We start from the raw sequence: 22723 nt of genomic DNA, 5'->3' as shown, positions 1-22723 counted from the left end.
AATAATAATAATAATTTTAATAATTCATAATAATACTAATAATAATTAATAATAATAATAATAATAATTTTAATAATTAATAATGATAATAATAATTATTAATGATAATAATAATAATAATATTAAATATTATTCTTATTAATAATAATTAATAATAATAATAATAATTTTAATAATAATTAATAATTATTAATGATAATAATAATTAATAATAATAATAATAATAATAATAATAAAGTCTTTAATTTGTAAAAATAAAAAAGTCAAAGTTTATAAATGAACAGGCAAAAAAGTCAAGTGTGTCAAGTATTTAGAAATGAAGGGAGTATTGATTTTCTAATTTCATACCACAATACATACTGTGCGACATGGGTGTACATCCGTCCGCCAGCCTCGGAAAACAACCATAACTGGCTTCCCAGTGACCGGACTCTGGAAAATTCCCAGCAAACCGGACCCAAACAATTTGCTTTGGTACAACAAGTAACAAAAACAAACATGTCAAGCAATCAGTAGAGAGAGAAAACTTTTAAAATCCCAAAATTACCCTTCCAAATCTAATATTTCTGCTATCCAAAATATACTCAAGTCTTTTTTCTTTTTTTCTTCGTCCCTTTGGGCTGCAGCAATGGGGTCCAAGGAGTGGCAGGGGAAGGAAAATTCGAGCGACAGAAAAGGGCAAAAACGGAAATTAGACCAACAACAAGAAGAGAGAGAATCCGCCATTGTTACAGGTGAAGCTCTTCGTCGAGAGGTTTCTGCTCAGGTTGAGATTTTAAGCAACACTTATTCGTGGACTGAAGCCGATAGAGCCGCCGCTAAGCGCGCTACTCATCTTCTTGCAGAATTGGCGAAAAATGGTATGATTTTTTCCCTTGTTTGTTGAATAATTTGGGTGGAAAATGAGATTTTGTGATAAATTAGGGGTTTTGATTTGTATGATCTATTGATTAGTGAAGTTTGTTGAATTTTTGTGGTTGTTGTAATAGAGGATGTAGCGACTATAATTGTGGAAGGTGGAGCTGTTCCTTTATTGGTGAAGCATCTTAAGGCGCCGCCGTCGCCGGTTGAAGATGATGGGGTGAAGCCGTATGAGCATGAGGTTGAGAAAGCTAGTGCCTTTGCTCTTGGGCTTCTTGCTGTGAAGGTCAGTGAATGTTTACAATTTTGATTTCGATTTCGATTTCGAATTAGGTGAATGTCTGTTGTGAATTGCCAAATTGTAGCAATATTGATTTGTTATGAAGTGTACATGATACAATCATACAATATTGGAAGTTACTAGCAGATTTTTATGCATGACTTGAAAGAATTGGATTATGTATTTATTTAATGCATGACTTGAAGGTCAGTGATTTTAAAATTTATTTACAATTTCGAATTTGGCGAATGTTGTGAATTGCCAAATTATAGCAATATTGATTTTCTATTTACTGGGTATTGTACATAATGCAATATTGTAACTGTTAGAGATTCTAATGCATGATTTGAAAGAGTTGGTATGAAATTTTATTTTATGTATCTGTTATTGTGATAATTGAAAGGGATAGACAAGCTGTTGTAAAGGTTTGTCTGTAATGAAAGTACTATACTGGATTTGTTCAATAACAAGTTAGTTGCGTTGTTTCTATGTTAAACAGTTAGAACGATGCGGATTCACTACTTGTGGTTTTTGGTGAGGTATAGATGTTCAATATGCAAAGAGGTGGTAAGGTATATATAGCTGATAGTTCTTAGCAAGAAATGTTGGTGAACCATTTTAAGGATATTTGTAGGAGGAAACAAGTATATGCTGTTGATTCTGACATATCATCTAAAGAAGGATTTGATTATCTGTTTTTATTCCAGTATTCCACACTTTTGCTAAGTGTACATTGGTTAACTTGCATGTGGACTAAAAAGTTCATGCAGGAGTGGCAATGAAATCAGTTGGCGACTCAAAATGTTGCATCCAATTGAAGATCTAAATTTCATGAGAAAATTTGCCTTGGTTTGGTGGATATTGTTTCGACATGGTGCTATGTTACATCTTTAGCATCTCTTCTAGCAATATATGTGTGGGCTAGTGTGTTGATACTTATAGTATATATGTGTGGTTACTATTGTGTGACTTTTATGGCACCTCATATGAAGTACCTCAAAGTCTTGAATGTTAAACTGCCTATCCATCTAGTTTTGCAGTCAATTAGTTGGAAGTAGTATGTTGTTTCGTTTATGCTTACAAAGCCTTGCTATTATGTTTGTCACCCTTTGTATGATTCTGCTTGCAGCCAGAGCATCAACAATGCATTGTTGATGCTGGTGTCTTACCTCTCCTCGTAGATCTTTTGAAGAGACACAAATGTGGCTTGAATTCTCGGGCTATCAATGGTGTCATTCGGAGAGCGGCTGATGCAATTACTAACCTTGCTCATGAGAATAGCAGCATCAAAACCTCTGTCAGGTTGGTTCAGATTAATTTTGCTGTATCTGAACTAGATAGTTTTTCTGTTTTTCTTGCTTGACTTTGGTTCCTGGATTTTATTCAGGACGGAAGGTGGTATTCCACCCCTAGTTGAACTACTTGAATTTAGTGATGCAAAGGTACAGAGGGCAGTGGCTGGGGCACTGCGCACTCTGGCTTTTAAAAATGATGAAAATAAGAAGCAGGTGATAGACCTTTCTGAAGCCAGCTTATCAGTTTATGTGTACTGTCGTTAATAACAATTCTTCAAGTTATTTAAGGTTTAACAGTTTAAATTTATGACCATACAGATTGTTGAATGTAATGCTCTTCCTTCTCTGATTCTGATGCTTAGATCTGAAGATTCTGCTATACATTATGAAGCGGTAATCTTGTTCATTTCAATGTAGTGTATTTTAATGTGATGGGGGTGTCAAAGCCCCTATTTTCCTTAGTTTTAATTGACATAGATGAAGTTTCTAGCACATATGTATATCATGCTTTCTGCTTTTAATATTTTTCAGGTTGGTGTGCTTGGAAATTTGGTTCATTCGTCGCCCAACATAAAAAAAGATGTCCTGCATGCTGGAGCATTACAACCTGTTATCAGGCTACTCAGGTAATTTTGCATTTATATCTTTGACGTACTTGTATGTATTTATCTCTTCTTTATAATTATGACATTAAATTTCTGGGCATTTCTTTGTGGGTTTTAGATATTTTTTTTTATTTGCTCGTTTTTCCTTGCAAGGTTTAGAAGTCCTTTTGCTTACTTTAAAATGATCTTGCAATCTGACGTAACAGGAAATGTTTAGAAATCCTAGCAATTGTGGTCATTGCTGTGAATGTAATGAATTTCTTTTCAGATTTAATGGCATATATTTTAATATATGTTGATACTGATGCATTTTAAACACTTCTTCATTCTCTTTTTCTTAATACTGTTTATAACTGAGTAAATATTCTTGGTAAACAGTTCATGCTGCTCCGAGAGCCAGAGGGAAGCTGCATTATTACTTGGACAATTTGCTGCAACCGATTCAGACTGCAAGGTCTTTCACAGAGCTATGTTCTTTTTTATTTATTTTAAAGTTTAGGAGCATTCTTATTAGAAATTTGTCATATCTGCTTCATTTGTTCGTTACGAATCCTTACACCAGTACTAGTTTAGATTTGGAATTAGTTAGTTTCTCACTAGTGACTCAGGATGCAGATATTTTTGTTGGCAATCTTGAGATATCCAGTAGAATATGGAATGAAATATTATCATTTATTGCTCTGTTGTTTTACCCATTTTTCTGAAAGAGAACTTAAAGATGTATTTAAAACAAAATTATTTAGCTTTGTTTATATACATTACTATGGCGTGAGTTTTGGGCTATTAACACTTAAGTCTCGTTATGTTTTGATGATTAAGGTGACTGGTTGAGGTATTAGAATGCTATGCTATCTGTGATACACTCATTTTCAATACCTGAGAAAACTTTCTGATTAAAGTATCTTCATTATTTCCCTTACTAGTATGTACACATGCGAGGGGTTTATTTCTCTGTTATTTTACCCATTCTTCTTCTTGCATCAAATTTATCATAAATAATATTAGCTATGTTTGAACTTGATAAACTTCCTTATTTTGTTTCTAGATTCACATTGTTCAGAGAGGTGCTGTTCCACCGTTGATTGAAATGCTTCAATCCCCTGATTTGCAGCTGAGGGAAATGTCAGCCTTTGCTTTAGGGAGGCTAGCACAGGTTAATATTTACATGGTGTATACTTTGAATGAATCTTGATGTGTGGATGTGTCAGTTAATTATGCTTTAATTAAATCTGTGGTGTTTTTTTTTTTATTATTTTTTATTTTTTATTTTCGGTTGTACATTTAGAACTATATCTTAAAGTATTGCAAGTGATTGACAGATGCTAGGATTAATTTGTATGGATGGGAAGTGCTTGTTTTCAAGTAAAATATATTGTAAGGATATGTGGAACAATAATGTAAATTTTGGCATACAAATGATGTCTTATATGTGCTCATTACCTTTTCTTCCCTTTGTTATTTGGGGATGGGGGTCGATTATTGCAATAAGAAGAGTTTTGCTAAGCACTTTGTGTCTCTGAGGCCTTTGCCCATAGTGGCCTCCTGTGAATTGGACTAGTGTAGACTACTGTGATATATGAAGCTGTAAAAGGTGTTTAAAGCATGTAGCTAGTTTCTTGTTTGAGCTAGGTGTATGCTTCCCAACTTGGCTATTATGCTGGTTTGACGTCTTATAAAAAAAGTATCTAGTTTGACCTTGTAAGCTCACCATCGCCCTTATACTATATAAAATAATTGCATACATACTGCGTATTACCACTTTCATTTATTATAACTGGTATAGTATTGTGAATGCATTTGAATTTCTTGGCACAAGGTATAAGATAAAATAAAGCACACATGAGTAAGTGAGTCTTTCATCTGGGTGTGCTTTGGTATATCATAACATAATGGATGTTTCTAAAGTAAATTGATGTTTGGCCACGGACTTTCAAGTTATGCAAAATATGCTGCCTTCTTGATTCCATTAGAAATGAAAACAATGAAGGCATTTTGTTTTTCTTAGAAGGATTTAGAAATTATTAGTTTACTAGAGAGCCTAATCAACAATGGGATTCTGGAAGAAAACTATTATTGCAATTCTTTGCTGAGCACTTTAGTTACTCTTATCCTAATGCATACATATTTATGTTACTAATATTAATATGATGTTGGTCTCCCTTTAGGGGCTAATATTCTTGAAGGAATCGTTTTTGGGATAGGATGTCAAGTATATAGGAAGATAGATGATTGATTTTTTTTTTTTTTTTTTTTTTTTTTTTTTGGAGTTAGGATGGGGGGTTTATGGGACTCTTATTTAGCCTTGTATTTCTGCCCCACTGTGTTTTCACTCGCTCCCTTTTAGGGTCATATTAGTGTGCGTAACAAGGACATTAAAGAAGCTAATGACATATTTTTGTGGTCTACAAGATTTGTTGATTGTATGTAATTGTATATCTAAGGAAGAGGGAGGCCTGGTTTTTGGTAGTATGGCATCTAAAGTCGACTTCTTGGTGGGAGAATTGTTGTGGCGTTTACTGCAATGGTTTCGTGTAGCATAGTGTGATACAGAGGTATGGTTTTCAAAGGAGTGGCACTTTGGCAGGGATGCGCTAATTCCCTATGCAAATATGCAATCCCTTGGAATTATGTTTCATAGGTTTCGTAATTCTTCTTCCTTTAGGGTCAAGTACAAGGTGGGTAGTAGGGAGTGCATCGTATTTGGAGGAGCCTTTTAGTGTCCCCTTTTTCTCTCTAAAGATTGTGAGCTGCCTATTATAATACTCAAATTTCATTGTTTTGGGTGAACAAGGTACTAATATGTCTTAGAATTTTCATTGTTTGGAGGGAAATTCATGATTGGGAGTTTGGGAAGCTTACTAACCTGTTGAGCTGGCTTGATTCTGTTTCTTTGTTGAAATTCCATGATTGAAGAGTGTGGTTGGCTGATTCCTCAGGGTCCTTTACTTGTCGTATCTTTTGTAGCAACCAAAAAGGCTCCAATTTCACCATCTTTTCACCTTTCTATTTTGAAGGCCAAAATTTCAAATTAGGTGAAAGCTTTTGTTGGGTTGCTAGTTTGGAGAAATTGAACACTTGAAATAATTTGCAGAGTTGGAGACCACACTTAGCTTTGCGCGCTCACCCTGTGGCCTGTGTACTGTATTCCTTTCTAGGAAGGAGATAGTAAACTATTTATTGATGCATTCTCAGGAGGTGATAGTAAACTGTTCTACTCCAAAACCTTTTCTGCTGAGTACTTTGGCTCTGCAATCGTATAAAATTTATTCTCTCTTTTTTTTTTTAGTTCTAATTTTATTTGTAACCCTTTCTCTGGGCCATCTAGTGAGACATTCTTTGAATTTTATTTAGGAGTCAAATAATCAAGCCGGGATTTCTCACAGTGGTGGTTTAGTGCCCCTATTAAAGCTTCTGGATGCAAAAAATGGATCTCTTCAACATAATGCTGCTTTTGCTCTCTATGGTCTTGCAGATAACGAGGTATCTTCATCTATAATTTTGGATGGTCTGAGTTAAATCAATTGGAACTTATTGGTTTTTTAATTTTAACTTTCTTATCGGTTTAATATCACACCCTTGTTACTGAAATTTCCAGGATAATGTTGCTGATTTTGTAAAAGTTGGTGGTCTTCAAAAGTTGCAGGAAGGAGAGTTTATTGTTCAGGTTTGTTTTTTGCTGTAGTATATGACACTGCTTTCTGCTCTGTTGTATTTGCTATAGCTTACGGAAGGACTTAAGCAATAGGGCATTTGTGGGAGCTGTAAACTATTCCAGCTAATTCTTGTATCCATGAATCTTTTATAAATGTTTTATGCTATACATGTGCTTTCAGGCAACCAAAGATTGTGTAGCCAAGACACTGAAACGATTAGAGGAGAAAATACATGGCCGGGTTAGTATTATGAATTTCTATTGTTTATATATGCCTTTAGTCCATCAATTTTGAAAGCGCTTATAGTCCAGTTATGGTTTTAAAGGTATTGACCCACTTATTGTACCTCATGCGTGTGGGAGAAAAATCTGTTCAAAGACAAGTAGCTTTGGCTCTTGCTCATCTGTGTTCTCCGGAAGACCAGAGATCAATCTTTATTGATAACAATGGTATGGATTTTTCCATAGCTGTATGGTCTTAAAATTGTTCCTATTCAATTGACATTCATATTTTGCCGTCATTGATATTATGTTATTTGGCTAGGACTGGAATTACTTCTCGGGCTTCTCAAATCCACTAATACTAAGCAACAACATGATGGTGCTATGGCCCTTTGTAAATTAGCAAGCAAAGCTATGACCCTTTCCCCCATTGATGCAGCTCCTCCTTCTCCCATATCACAGGTGACTTCCCCTTTATTCGATGCTCTATGTTTTGTGCTAAGTGATGATTGTACAATGGTATTTTCTTTGCTTAGAGAATTCTCTTAGCTCTTTTAGTCAACTACTGTACAAGGACAGAACCCATAGAAGGTTTTGCTACTAATGCTGTTCTGTCATTGTTTCTTTTGTTTTAGACTCCATTGAAGATTCAAGCTCATATTAAATGAAATATTTACAACTAGAATCTTCTTCCTCCAAAAAAAGAATAAAAAAAAAAAAAAAATCTGCAAGTAGAATGAAACACATCAAATTTCTAAGATTAGACTTATTTAGGTTGAATTCATGTTCTTAGTATTTTTGAGTCTGTGTTCTAAAAATAGTACTCTCTTTGTTCCTTTTTAAAGTTTACATTTGGGTTTTCTCATTGGTATTAGGAAAAATGCTTCCGGAGTAGGTAAAATGGGAGTATTTGTTTTGGGAGTAGATTAATTATTTTGGTAAATGGAAATATTTGCTTTGAGAGTAGGTAAATATTTTGGTAAATACTAAATAGGAATATTTGATTTAGTAGGTAAATATTTTTGGTTTATGGGAATAGTTGCATTGGAAATAGGTTAATACAGTATGACGGTATGTGTGTAAAAATATTATTATTGGAATTAGAAACGTAACTTTAAAAAGGAAGCACCCAAAATAGAAACATACCATAGAAAAGGAACGGAGGGAGTAGTATTTTGTTCTAGATAGTTTTATGTTCTACATTGGTGCACGTGCATCACCACCCCCCCAAAAAATTTGAAGTTCAATTAAAAAAAAAATAAACATCAATCAAAGAGACCGGTTATTTATAAAATCGGTCTATTATATGCTAGCGGTATCGCTCCTTTTATTTTTAACTAGATGTAAGCCCGTGTGATGCACGGATCGATGCACGGATTTTATTGTAATATTTTTGAATCTTTTTTTGATTTTTTCCCTTTTTTAAAAACTTATAAATCTTTTTTATAAATCCCTTTGTACATTATACGAGTAGTATTTATTTAGATTAGCTTCTAAGTATTTATTGGAAATTGAATATGTTAATTCTAATTAATATGTATTCTTTTTGTTTTGTTACAATGTTGTATGTATTTTGAGGAAAATATTGTAATTCCAAAGCTAAAATAAACAAGCTCCATATAAGGAAATTATTTCCTTCAATATATTTTGGACGAAAGTCTTGGACAAAGTTGGCTTTAATTGAGGCATGAACATAATCATCGTACAATTAAAAATAAGAAATTAAGTTAGATTTTTTCATTATATTAATTAATAAAAAAAACCAAAAAGGTGTATATTAATGAAATTTAATAAAGGTAAACAATTTATAAAAATATAATACCTCCTTGTCCAATTGGACCATATACAAACTTATTAAGCTATCTTGTTTAATTTGCGGATGTTTAGTATGTCAAAAAGGCGAGAGCTCGTGCTTTGATTTTCCAATCAATTGTTGCTCGAATTTAATTCCCCTATTAAATTAGATAGGCATGTCAAAACAAAATTCAATAAATTAAACAAAACATAAACATATACTCGTTAAATATCCCAAAAAACATAATGTAAGTAATAATTACAAATATAGAATTTTAAAAATTAAGCTAAGATTTACCCAACCATTGATGACTTAAAACTGAGAGAAAATTACTAACACAAATTCCCTTGATTGGGTTTTGTATTGATACAGAATTTCGTTGATGTCGTATGATGCGTTAATTTATAACGTTGTAAAAAATTATCTTATAATCGTAGGTATCACAAATTTTATTAAAAACGTTTATAATTTAAATCTAATATTATTTGTGATATAATTTTAAGTATTATTTATTTATGTTTCTTGTGCTTGTATTTTCAAAAATTATCTTATAATGCACAACCTTATGATAACTTATAATGCACGTTATCTTACCATTGTTGATAAATATCAAAAAGTTAAAATACTAATTAATCTATTTTTTTTTTTAATAATTTATATCCTAATAGTTAAAGATTATTGTTAGTTTTTTTTCAAAAAGATAATTTTTAGTTTTTTGTATAATTTAAATTTTAATTATTCACAATTCGTTGTTTTTATCTATGTGGCAAAATTCTTGAATCTTATTTGTCACTTTTGCTTAGGGGGTGAGTGAATTTTTTAATTCTAAAATAAATTATTATTCTAATTTTTCATTGGTCAAAATAATACATTTTCTTATGTGGCGCGCCGAAGGCTCTTGAAAAATGCCTACTTTATTTAAATATATTAGATTAAAAGGGACCGTTTATACTAACAACTAGTCTCTAAGGTCATTTTACTTTTTTTATTTTTATTTTTGCTACTGTTAAGAGTAATAGGTGTATACTATTTGTTTGTTACATGATATTTGTAGTACTTTCGGTTTATAAGATAGATTTTTTAAGTATTATTTGTTTTTTTTTTTTAAATAAAGAAAAGATAGTAAGTACTATTTGGTTGCAATCTAATATATATATATATATATATATATATATAAAGGGAAGTTTTTCCCCGAGTTTTTAGAGAGCCACATAAGATTTATTTTTCTTAGCACGCCAGGTAGGATTATGAATTTAAGTTGTAGCCAATTAAATAAGAGATTATTAATTTATTTTACAATTAAATAATTCAAATGCCACGTTAGCAAAATTGACGAATGAAATTTTAAATTTTAAACTAATTAAATACAAAATATTATCTTTTGAGTATAAAGGGGAGTTTTTCATGAATTTAAGTTGTAGCCAATTAAATAAGAGATTATTAATTTATTTTACAATTAAATAATTCAAATGCCACGTTAGCAAAATTGACGAATGAAATTTTAAAGTTTAAACTAATTAAATACAAAATATTATCTTTTGAGTATAAAGGGGAGTTTTTCTCCGAATTTTTAGAGAGCCACATAGGATTTATTTTTCTTAGCGTGCCAGGTAGGATTATGAATTTAAGTTGTAGCCAATTAAATAAGAGATTATTAATTTATTTTACAATTAAATAATTCAAATGCCACGTTAGCAAAATTGACGAATGAAATTTTAAAGTTTAAACTAATTAATTACAAAATATTATCTTTTGAGATTAGAAATTTTATCTAATATTTTAAAGCTAATATAATAACAAAAATCACATAAATATGAAAAATATTTTTTTAAAAAAATACTAACAAACCGTGCATCGCACGGGCTTCATCTAGTAAGGATATAAAAATAAACAAATATTTTAAGGATATAATTGTCCTCACACTATCCATAAATATTTTCTCATACTTTTTAAAAATAGAATGTATTGGGTACGGCAAGCCGCATCAAACAATTCGTGCATCAAATACATATAATATGCAGTATTTGATCAGGATATGTATTATTTGATAGAGGATATGTGTTATTTAATATAGGATACATACAATTTTGTTATAGGATATGTATTGTTTGTTATATGGTATGTAGTATTTGATAGAGGATATATACATTTTATCTTTGGTAGAGAATACTATAATTTGTTAGAGAATATCATTATATAAACCAATAAATTAAAGGACATTATATTATAGATACAATTAAAAATAATATCATATAGTCAATGAATAATATCATTCATCCAATAAAAGATATCATAGACGCAATTATAAAAATATATCATATAGCCAATAAAGGATATCATCTAGCCATGACATTATATAACCAATAAAGGATATCATCCACCCAATAAAGGATATCATATACACAATCTAATATATCAATAATATATACTAAAAGACACACCGACAATAACACATGTCATCTTCTGGTGTGTCCTTAGTTTTTTTTTAATAACATTTTATTAAAGAAACAAATCTTATACAAAAATAATCCTCTAATCTTATATGATATTATTACTTAAAATAAAAAAGATTTGACATATTTTTAAGAAAAATATTTAAATAGCTATTAAAAAAAATTTCTTGACATAATTTTGATCATTTTCTACTTCATTTTATATGTAACGTGTTTTTGGTAATACTTTTTTTGAAATGATTATTAAAAATTACCATGCATGGCACACACATTTTAGTTCCAACAAAGGGTATTATAAGTGAGACATAAATCAATAATATGTACTAAAAGACACAACGGCAATAACACATGTCATCTCCTTGTGTGTCCTTAGTTTTTTTTTTTTTTTTTTTTTTTTTTTAATAACATTTTATTAAAGAAACAAATCTTATACAAAAATAATCCTCTAATCTTATATGATATTATTACTTAAAATAAAAAAGATTTGACATATTTTTAAGAAAAATATTTAAATAGCTATTAAAAAAAATTTCTTGACAGAATTTTGATCATTTTCTACTTCATTTTATATGTAACGTATTTTTGGTAATACTTTTTTTGAAATGATTATTAAAAATTATTGTGCACGGCACACACATTTTAGTTCCAACAAAGGGTATTATAAGTGAGACATAAAATATTCCTTTGTTGCAACTAAAATTTAACGGAGGTAGTACAATTTTGGATTGAAATCCATTATGAACTAGATCCGGAAAAAAATTTATTTTCGCATGTGATCAATAATAGATGGTGACTCACCATTTTGGAAATCTGGATCCGCCACTGCTTAGTTTACCTTAAGACTTGCAATAAACTTTTGATATTTTCTAAGTAATTTTGAGTACATGTTTGATAAAATAAGTTTGTGGTGAAAACTGCTGCATAAACTTTATTTTAAAGTTATGATGACTAAAAGGTTGATTACATTTATAAATACAACATACAAGAAGTTTATAAAGTATTACTCCAGTGTTTTGAAATTAGGGAAAAGGCTAAAATTTAGAACACTCTTATTTCTTAAGACGTATTTTAGATTACTCTAGACTTTATTATTAGAATTTTGACTTCATGTTCTAAATATCAAAGCATGTTGCCATAAAAAATGTTTCATGTGTTCTAAATACTGGATGGTAGTTTTGTTTGAAAATTAGGTGATGTCAAGTTAAATGCTGTGTGTCCTATATGAAGTTCTTGAAATTCTTATTACTTTGCAGTCGGGGGTTCTCATAAATAGCATTTGATTTTGCAGGTTTACTTAGGCGAGCAGTATGTAAATAATGCTACACTCTCAGATGTTACTTTTCTAGTTCAAGGTTCAAACCGCATCTATCTTGCTTGTTTATAGTATTTATTATCCGTTTGTTCTGAGATTAATTTTCTGAACACAATTGCATAAGTTCTAAAAAGCATTACCTCAAATTTCAGGCAAACGGTTCTTTGCTCATCGAATCTGCCTTCTTGCTTCATCTGATGCATTCCGTGCAATGTTTGATGGTGGTTATCGGGTGAGTTTTACTTGTTTAGTTAAATGAGTTGGACCTTTTGCCTCTTATTTGCTTAGTTCGCTTATGTATAGTTATGAGCTATATATTTGTTTAAGAGAAATACCAATTTTTTTATTGTTATATCTGTTATGGAGGGTGTTTAAGGAAGACCATATAATATGCTGTGAGCAGAGAGCATACCATACTAATCTAATGTGAAAGACTGATGTTTATTTTTTACGGTTTTTAATATGATGGAAGGATTTGAGTGATTTTAATGGTGGAAATTCAAAGGATAGTCGTAGAAGGTAATGACTTCTAAGTTTGATCTTAGGAGCAACGATCCCAAAACCCTAGTTAACAGCTAGTTTGAACCTTAAAAAAGTTCTCTTCAAGCAAAACCTCAATAAACTCAACTTTTTATTATAAAACGTCCTCTCAAAATAATTGACATAGGACTAATATATATAGAAAAAATAAATCTATCCTACTTGCTCTGCAAGCAAACTAAATAAAATCCCTAACAATTAATTAATGAACCAAAATAGCCATCTAACCAATTAACACAACTTTGGAAGCCCAAGGCCTCATCACTATTACTAAGAAAACAATAAAAACATTATTAAAAACTCACTTGTAAAACCCCCACTTTAAGAGTAAGGTTAAACCAAGAGAGTACCTAAATAAAGCAAAAAGTATAGTGATATGAAAGGGGACTCGATTCACATCAAAGACAAAATAATATAATGGGTGATGGATGGAGAGGGTGCAATTTGGGCTTAAAGAAAAAATAAATTCTTGGAACAAAAGCTTGCTCAAATTACTTCGTATATGGCACAGGACGATTGTCTCAACTAGTCCTGTTCTTCTCAACTAGTCCTGAAGATAACATGCATCATTCATCGTGTGTTCTAGCAAGAAACATTAGCTTCTATTTTTTTTTTTTTTTTTTTTTTTTTAAAATCCCCCTTATATTTAAAGCTGTGGAACTATGGTATTTTTATACAGAACAGACTACTGTGCACTCATTTATATGCTTGGAAATTTTCTAATAAGACTTATGCTGTTATCACTGTGATACAGGAAAAGGATGCCAGAGATATAGAGATTCCTAACATCAGATGGGAGATTTTTGAATTGATGATGAGGTTATTTAAACATGCATTCATGTAGCAATTTCTGCTGAAGAATTGTAAACTTAGCAATAGAATTTATGTGTCTATCTATTTCTGTCATTTTGTTGCAGATTTATATATACTGGATCAGTAGACATAAAACCAGACATTGCACAAGATCTCCTTAGGGCTGCAGATCAGTATCTTTTAGAGGGGTTAAAACGCCTTTGTGAATATACCATAGCTCAGGTGAGCTGACATGGATAATCATTCATTTCTTTGATATATTTTTCTTCTATTGAATGATGACATATAATGAGTTATTGGTTTTTGTAATATATGAAGGATATATCCTTGGAGAATGTGTCAAGCATGTACGAGCTTTCTGAGGCATTTCATGCTGTTTCATTGAGGCAGGCTAGCATCCTTTTCATCTTGGAGCAGTATGATAAATTGATTGATAGACCAGGGTATGTAGTTTCTCTAATATCTTTTGTTAGCTTTACTAGCTGACTATTCCCTCGATCCCTAAATCCGAGCCCCATTTCTCCTGGGCACAAAATTGAGAGAGGTTGTAGTGGGTTATTGTTTATTTGTTAAATATAGTTGAATTTAAAAAGAAGGTAATGTGAACAGTATATTGTTTTTAGAGGAGCAAGAGACCTTATATTTGGGTTAGAAGGGTTTTGTTGATTAAAAGTGAATTATTGATGAACCCTTCCCAAATGAGAATTGAGCCTCTACTGTGGATTGAGAATTTTGGGAGAGATGGGCCTTTTATCTATGGGCGGAGGAAGTAGTATTCCCCCCCCCCCCTTCTATGAGGTGAGAATTTAAAACCGGGTGTTTTAGGTATTCTGGTACAAATCTAAAACCAATTTAATATTGTGCACTTGAAATTACATGGCGAATCTTATTATGCGATTATTATTTGCAAAATCTGCTTGTTAGGGTTATTATCAAATAGAACATCATTTTTATGTGCATTTATGATTTACTTCAGGCTTGCACAAAAAAGATTGGAAACTTAATTATTGAATTTAAACATATGACGTTTACTGAGAATAATTAGAAGTGCGAAGTCTGCAACTTTAGAAAGCTAAATTTTCAACATCATTGTCTAAATTTTGTGAAGAACTGAAGACACTTAAAGGTTACTACATAAAAGGTTGTATGTCCAAAGCCTTCAAGGAGAATTGCCAAACTGATAAAGTAATAGTAGCCGCTTGCAAGTTAGCAAAATTCTATATATCTAACATGAGGTGAATGATATATCTATTTTGTTTGTCTGGCAAGTACTACCGATATCAGAGACAAGGGGGTTAGTTATCATGTGAGTCTTCAAAGTAAAGGAGCTAATACTCCCTCCAACTCTAATAGATTGCCCAGTTCCCCTTAACATTGTTAAAATTGTAATGAGTGGGTTGATTATTTTGTCCTTTTATGTCAAATAAAAATGGGCCAATCTTTTAGGGACAAACCAAAAAGAAAAAATGGAGTTTGTGCTTATGAAGTTATGATTGCTTCTGCTATTTAGCAATTTTAATTCTTTTCTCAAGTATATAATAGGTAACTATGCTTGAGTAAATAATATGTAGAATACTTGACTGACCTTGCTGTGTAATTGTGCAGGCATTCATCTCTTATGCAGCATATTTTGCCAGAAATTAGAAACTATTTTCTCAGATTACTCACCAAACCCAGTGCTCTGAACTAGTGACTTAAAGCTGCCAGTTTTTGTTTTTATCCTCGATCTTAGAAATGGTCTGGTTGAAGCAGCAAATCACCGACAAGGAGACATGACTCAAAGGTCTCTTATCCCTTACATTTCTAAACTCCCAGCCTCCCACATATCTTTCATTTTGTGCTTGATGAGTCTTAGCCACCTTGCCTTTATTTTTATTTTTTTTTTTAAAAAAAAAAACAAAAATATTAATCTTTAACACTGTGTCCTCACGAAGGCAAATCTCTGGAAGCAGTTATCTATCAAGCATATGTGAAGTCTGATCTGATTTCCGCAGGAGCAGATTTAGGATATAGTGTGCATGCCAACGCATCAGGCTCAAACCGACCTCACTGGGAAAGCGTTTAAATGACCTTTAAAACAACTAAGGTGACTTCTCACTGTTTAAACACTTGAAACAAATGATCAAATTTGAAATGGTGCTGTAAGAATTAGTGATGTTGACTAATTATAATTACCTTTAAAATGCGTCTGATTTACAGAGAATCTGGAAAGATTACATATTACTGTAAGCATAGAATCTTACCCTGTATATTTTCTCCTTTTGCTTGTATAATTGTAAGGGAATGTAATTATGTTGTTCATGACTTCATAAGCTGGTGATTTTAGGTGCTTGTGTAATTAGAATGTTGCAGCTGCTCTTATTTTAACTAGTGTGGTAATGAATGACATGTCTATAACAAGCATTGATTCCACGTAATATAAAGATTTGGCCAATCGAGCAGGTCAGGTCGAGCGTCGAGTCATGAACTCAAGATCTTGGTTACAGGTTATTTTGGACCATACAAGTAGGTTTATCTAGTTGCTTCTACTCAGGTTAATCTGTCAATATATGGTTTAACAGAATGGAGTCATATTCATTGGCTGGAATTTGGTTTTATACTTTTATCAACAATGTATTATTCTAAACGATTGGATACTTAAGTGTGAAGTAAAACTTAATTACAGGTAGACTTTAGAGAACAATAACATGTCATGATGTCACTATATAGTTCATAGAATTTTATTTCATACAACATTCTTTTAAGGGTACGATTTGGATTTACTCGTAATTGATATGGTTACAGTAATTGATGATGGCTTAGATTTCCTCGTAGATTTTAGTTTTTTGAATGAACTTTAAAAGTCAAATTTGTGATCTTTCCACCATTCATTACGTGAAACGTAATATTATTTCATCTCTGGTTTGAAATGGTCAATTTCGTGACTTAACCTTCTACCATGTCTTATAAGTCCTATTAGGCTGCACCTCTTTATCTTAGAAATACTTATTGTTGATGCAAATCTTATCATTTTCTAAAGTTCCATCACTTCTCAAACACTGCACTCTCCTTCAATTTATGATGAACTCTACATCGAAAGAGGTAAAAGTAGAGCTTACGGGGTTCACCCGAGTCTATAAAGATGGCTCAGTTGAGAGACTTTTTGGTTCACCACTAGGACCTCCCACCCTTGATGACCCAGAAACCGGTGTCTCCTCAAAAGACGTCACAATCTCCAGTGATACAAATCTTTCAGCTAGGCTTTATCTGCCCAAATTTGCCTCAAACAACCACCCCATCTTAGTTTACTTTCACGGTGGTGGCTTCTGTGTCGAATCTGCTTTCTCTCTTCCCCACTGTCACGAAATGATTTTCCGTAGTTTTCATTAGAGTATAGCAAGCGTATATATACAACCTAGCAAATAGATTAGGGCTCGTGAGATAGGCTCGATAACTATACACTATACACAATAATAGGCCCTAACACCCCCCTCAAGTTGGAGCATGCAAATCACAAATGCCCAACTTGCCAAGTAAATACATGAATTAACTTTTACTCAAAGCCTTGGTGAATACATTCGTTAATTGGTCCGTTGTCTTCACATAAGACGGACTAATGATACCATCCTGAATCGCATCACGAAGATAATAACAATCCACCTCAATGTGCTTGGTACGCTCATAGAAAATCGGATCTTCGCAATATACAAAGCAGACTGATTATCACAAAACAAACTCATAGCACGGGGATGCGAGACACCCAAACTCAGAAGAAGGGCCTTTAACCATTTCAACTCATCAGTAGTTTTAGACATTGAGCGAAATTCGGCCTCTGAAGAAGACTTGGCCACAGTGTCCTGTTTCTTAGTCTTCCAAGATATAGGAGAAGCACCAAGAAACACCAACCAGCCAGAGATAGAACGGCGCGACAAGGGACAACCTGCCCAATCTGAATCACACCAACTTGTAATATGTAAATCACAATCTGAACTCAAAAGGATTCCCTGACCCGTACATCCCTTCAAGTACTGCACTGTACGAAGAGCCGCTTCCCAATGGTCCTGTCGCGGGTGTTGCATAAATTGAGACAAAATATGCACCGCGTATCCCAAATCCGGTCTAGTAAAAGACAAATAAATCAGACGACCCACAAGCCGTCGATACTGCTCTGGATCAGAAAAGAAAGAGGATTCTGATGTCGCCAGAGTATGATTCTGCTCAATAGGAGTACCTGCCGGACGAGCACCTAGCAAACCAGACTCTGCAATAATGTCAAGTGTATATTTTTGTTGACATAAAAATATGCCTTTGGGACTACGAGCAACCTCAACACCAAGAAAATACTTCAAAACACCCAAATCTTTCATATGAAAACAGTCACTCAAGTGTGACTTGAATGTTGAAATCGCAGAAGAATCATTACCAGAAATTATCAAATCATCAACATACACCAGAACACTAAGTTGAATAGACCCAGATTGCAGAGTAAACAGAGAATAGTCAGAGTAGGATTGCACAAATCCGTACCTTTTCAGAGAGGCGGCCAATTTAGAATACCAACAACGAGGTGCTTGTCGAAGACCATACAACGACTTCAGAACATGACACACCATACCAGGTTGAGAGCCATGAAACCCAGGAGGAAGCTTCATATAAACTTCCTCATCAAGATCACCATGAAGAAATGCATTGTGGACATCCATCTGATGCAATTCCCAATTCTTTGCAGCAGCGACGCCAAGAAAAGCACGAACAGTGACCATTTTAGAAACGGGTGCAAAAGTCTCATTGTAATCAATACCCTCAACCTGATGATTACCAAAGATAACAAGACGAGCCTTCAATCTCTCGAGTGTGCCATCAGAATTAAGTTTGACCTTGTAAACCCATCGACACCCAAGAGCTTTCTTACCCGGAGGCAATTTTTCCATGACCCATGTGCCATTTTTTTTTCTAATGCATCAATTTTTGTTTGCATAACCGCTTTCCACCCCTCATCTTGCATTGCCTCCTTGAAATTACGAGGCTCAACTACCGTATCAACAGCTGCAATAAAAACACGGTGTTGCACAAAAAAATTATCACAATTCATAAAATGTGGTATAGGATAGGGAGTACCTGAGGAGCATGAAGTAGACAGTGAACTAGGAGGGATAGATGGACTCGGAACAGAAATAGTATGTGCAACATAATCCCGATGCCAACCTGGAGATGTCTATGTCGTTGACCACGATCAAGATCAAGAGATGATGTAGAGGAGAGGCTCGTAGCAATAGCCTCCGAGGCAGAAGCAGTAGCAGAGGGCTCAGAAGTGGCAGTAGTGTGAGTATCATGTGGGGTAGCACAGGTAGTGGCAGCGGCATCACAAGCAGTGGCAGGGCTACTTGGTGCTTGTGGTGAACCGCGGTCAATAGAGGATTCACCGACCTCCAACACATTTTCCAAATCATCCAAAAAATCATGATCAACTACCACATTTTCTTGTTGCACACCCTCGGTTCCCACAGTAGCATTAAGAGAGTCACTAGTAGACACAAAGGGGAATTCATTCTCATAGAACTTGACATCACGTGAGACAAAAATTCCACCAGTTTCAAAGTCATATAACTTCCAACCCTTCTTGCCATGGGGATAACCCACAAACACACATTTCCTACTCCTAGGAGCAAATTTGTCACCCTTAGCTTTTTAATTATGGGCGAAGCAAAGACACCTAAAAACGCGCAATGCATCAAAATCGGGTTCTTTGCCAAAAAGCATTTCATATGGAGTTTTCTTATCAAGTAAAAGAGAAGGAGTGCGATTAATAACATAAACCGCCCCAAGAATACACTCACCCCACAGATCAATTGGCAAATTGCCTTGAAACATCAATGCTCTACCAACATTCAATATATGTTGGTGTTTACGCTCTACCCGACCATTTTGTTGAGGAGTACCGACACAAGAGGTTTGAAAGAGAATGCCATGTTCATCAAAATAGGGAAGCATGTGTTTGAATTCAGTTCCATTATCACTCCGCACACACTTAACAGTAACATCAAATTGATTTTTAACCATAGCAAAGAAAGAACAGAAAGAGGAATAAACTTCACTTTTATCATTCAACAAATAAACCCAAACACCTCTTGAAAAATCATCCACTATAGTTAAAAAATAATGAGCACCACAAGTAGAAGCCGTCTTATACGGTCCCCACAAATCACAATGTATCATTTCAAGAATACGACTAGCACGACTATCACTATCAGGAAAACGGGCTCGGGTTTGTTTTGCTAGAGGAAAAATTTCACATGCTTTATGTAAACACTTAGGAGCAGAACTACCTCGAACAGCAGGAAGCAATTTGACAATTTTCTCCTACGGATTCCCCAAACGACGATGCCACAACTCAAATGTAGAAATGTCTGGACCCGTGAGAGCACATACTTTTGGGAGTCGCCGGAAATAATATAGTCCATCTATCCGTTCACCACCTCCAATTAAGCTCCCCGAGGATTGATCCTGTATAGCACAAAGAGAATTAGTGAATCGGACAAAGCAATTAGAGTCATCAATCAACTTAGACACCGAAATCAAATTGCAATTTAATTGCAGAACAAATAGAACATTTTCAAGAATAATTCCATCCGCCAAGAAAACACGACCCTCATTTGTTGCAAAGGCTTGACCACCATCAAGAAGACCAACGGGGCATGGTAAGATTGATTGAGTATCAAATAATGAAGACTCATCACCCGTTACATGATGTGAGGCTCCCGTGTCAATTATCCAAGATAGATAAATAGTGGTATGAGAAGAGATAGTGTCTGCCGTAGTGTGAGCAAGAATAGCAGCGGCAATGTGAGAAAGAATAGCATCGGCAGGGGGCGAAGTGAGGGCAGCAGCAACAGGAAGAACAGAAGCTGAATTGAGAACAGTGGCCGCAAGTTGGGGTCATGGGTTTGACCCGCGGCCTGGCAGAAATTTATTGGCGGTAGCAGCCCCCGCGGAACAAGACCGTAGGCTCTCCCCGCGACCTGACGAGGGTTGCGATAAGGGGAATGACGATATTGCAGCAGTAGAAGAAAGGAAGGCAGCATGCGAGGAATAAGCAGCAACAATCATCGGGGAAGTAATCGGCGAAGATGAAGAACGACCTTTATTCCCATATTTGTCCAGCCACCAATCGGGTAGCCCATGGACAAGAAAACTGCCACCATAATCATGACCTGATCGATTGCAATGGGTACAAAATAGTTGTGACTTAGCAAACACCATTGTTGATAAAGAATTGTAGAGTAGAAATTGAGAAGAATAATTTAGAAATTCAGCAAGATAGCAATGTAGAATAGCAATTGAGAATTCAAACCAGCAACAGAAAACAAATTCGAACAACAAAAATCACACGAAGCAACCAACGGAAAGAAGCAGTAGAAGTAGGGAATACCCAAAAGAAAATCGAAACAGAAAATTAGCGATTGTAGGAATTGATTCAGTAATTGAGAATGTAGAATTTAGAAACTAGGGATGTAGAAATTTAGGAATTTGGGAAATTTTTTTTTTTAGAGATTTAGGGAGTAGAATTGTAGTGGCTCCGATGCCATGTCACGAAATGATTTTACGTAGTTTTCATTAGAGTATAGCAAGCGTATATATACAAGCTAGCAAATAGATTAGGGCTCATGAGATAGGCCCGATAACTATACACTATACACAATAATAGGCCCTAACACCCACCAGCGTTACATGAACATCCTTGCCTCACAAGGCGGGGTGGTAATTGTTTCAGTTGAGTATAGGCTTGCACCTGAGCACCCTCTTCCCACTGCCTATGAAGACTGTTGGACTTCCCTCAACTGGGTTGCGTCGCTTCAAGACCCGTGGTTAGCAAGCCATGGAAGTCTTGATGCACTCTTTATTGGGGGTGACATTTCTGGAGCCAACATAGCCCACAACCTAGCCATGAGGTCAGGTACCGAGATTTTAGACAATGGGGTTAATATCCTAGGAGAATTTATTTCGCATTCACACTTAATGGATGACCCAAATTCGTCAAATTTTGATGTTTAGATGGGTTACAAAGTATGGAACTTCCTGTATCCTGATGCACCTGGTGGTTCAGAAAGCCCCATGATTAATCCAAAGGCTGACGGTGCTCCGAGCTTGGCGCAGCTTGGGTGCTCTAGGGTGCTTGTGCTAGTTGCTGAAAAGGAAGGGCAGAGGGATACTGAGATTAGATACTATAACGCTGTTAAAAACAGTGGCTTTCAAGGGAGTGTGGAGTTGTTTGAGACCAAAGGAGAAGGCCATTGCTTTCATATTTTTAACCCGGATTCGGATAATGCAAAGCTGATGTTCCAACGCCTTACTTCTTTCCTTCACAAGTGATCATTGTAGATGATGCGGATTTGAGTAGCTTTAGTCAAGACTCAAAATCGATAATCGATATCATGGTTTGAGTTCAAAGAGTTGTACTATGGGATAGGTGTGTTCATATACTATATTGGTTATGATATAGTAATTTGAAGCTTTTATTGTTATTATTGTGATTTTGGTGTGGTTATTTTGTTACAATGCTTGGCACGGGAGAAAGCTACTAAAATAAGGCATGTATTCTAATGTTTCACCAAGAAATCCTACATGGTTTTACTTTAAGGATTGGAGCTTATGAGGCAGAAAGGATTGTATTTAGGTGTTTGTTTTCCTAGGTGATTTTAAAATCTTCATTAGGTTATACATAAAGGGGTTTGAAGTGTTGTTTTATATAAGTGTGATTTTGAGATTAATAAGGCTTAAAGTTTGTGATAAATCTTTTGGGAGTATGTATGATGGTTATTTGCTCAACCTAACACATTTAGTTTGTTGATTGTTTGATGTGTTTTTATATAAGAATATTTACATATTTTGCGAAACTTGATTATTCATACAAAATGA

At 34.1% G+C, this 22723-nt stretch overlaps 1 protein-coding gene and 1 pseudogene across 3 annotated transcripts; both read left to right on the top strand.

The window, feature by feature from the left end:
- Positions 1 to 448: 448 nt before the first annotated feature.
- On the top strand, positions 449 to 16166 carry LOC110725946 (ARM REPEAT PROTEIN INTERACTING WITH ABF2-like). 3 transcript variants are annotated; one of them, XR_002512266.1, is made up of 20 exons: positions 449 to 860; positions 990 to 1147; positions 2271 to 2443; positions 2529 to 2649; positions 2755 to 2829; positions 2968 to 3062; positions 3420 to 3495; positions 4087 to 4194; positions 6393 to 6521; positions 6637 to 6705; positions 6875 to 6934; positions 7020 to 7143; positions 7238 to 7377; positions 12452 to 12515; positions 12628 to 12707; positions 13770 to 13834; positions 13933 to 14050; positions 14147 to 14271; positions 15434 to 15611; positions 15823 to 16166. XR_002512266.1 is itself a non-coding variant. In XM_021905420.1 (19 exons), exons 1-19 carry the CDS (start codon positions 629 to 631, stop codon positions 15516 to 15518), a joined length of 2097 nt encoding a protein of 698 aa, XP_021761112.1. In that variant the 5' UTR covers positions 449 to 628; the 3' UTR covers positions 15519 to 16166. The 3 variants fall into 3 exon arrangements, 1 of the variants encoding a protein (XP_021761112.1); XR_002512265.1 differs by having other exon boundaries at positions 15763 to 16166; XM_021905420.1 differs by having other exon boundaries at positions 15434 to 16166.
- Positions 16167 to 16820: 654 nt separating this feature from the next.
- On the top strand, positions 16821 to 22177 carry LOC110725945 (annotated as a pseudogene).
- Positions 22178 to 22723: the final 546 nt, after the last annotated feature.

The sequence above is a fragment of the Chenopodium quinoa genome, unplaced genomic scaffold, assembly GCF_001683475.1.
Source record: "Chenopodium quinoa cultivar QQ74 unplaced genomic scaffold, ASM168347v1, whole genome shotgun sequence".
Classification (NCBI taxonomy): Eukaryota; Viridiplantae; Streptophyta; class Magnoliopsida; order Caryophyllales; family Amaranthaceae; genus Chenopodium; species Chenopodium quinoa.
Note: the sequence above shows the minus strand (reverse complement) of the source record. Positions and strands in the feature narration are given on the sequence as shown.

Bases quoted from the DNA above. Each gene is read 5' to 3' on its own strand.
- LOC110725946 (XM_021905420.1), top strand. From the start codon at position 629: ATGGGGTCCAAGGAGTGGCAGGGGAAGGAAAATTCGAGCGACAGAAAA. The intron at 6,935-7,019 runs GTTAGTATTATG...ATGGTTTTAAAG, and splicing joins AGGAGAAAATACATGGCCGG to GTATTGACCCACTTATTGTA. The intron at 7,378-12,451 runs GTGACTTCCCCT...TTGATTTTGCAG, and splicing joins CTCCTTCTCCCATATCACAG to GTTTACTTAGGCGAGCAGTA.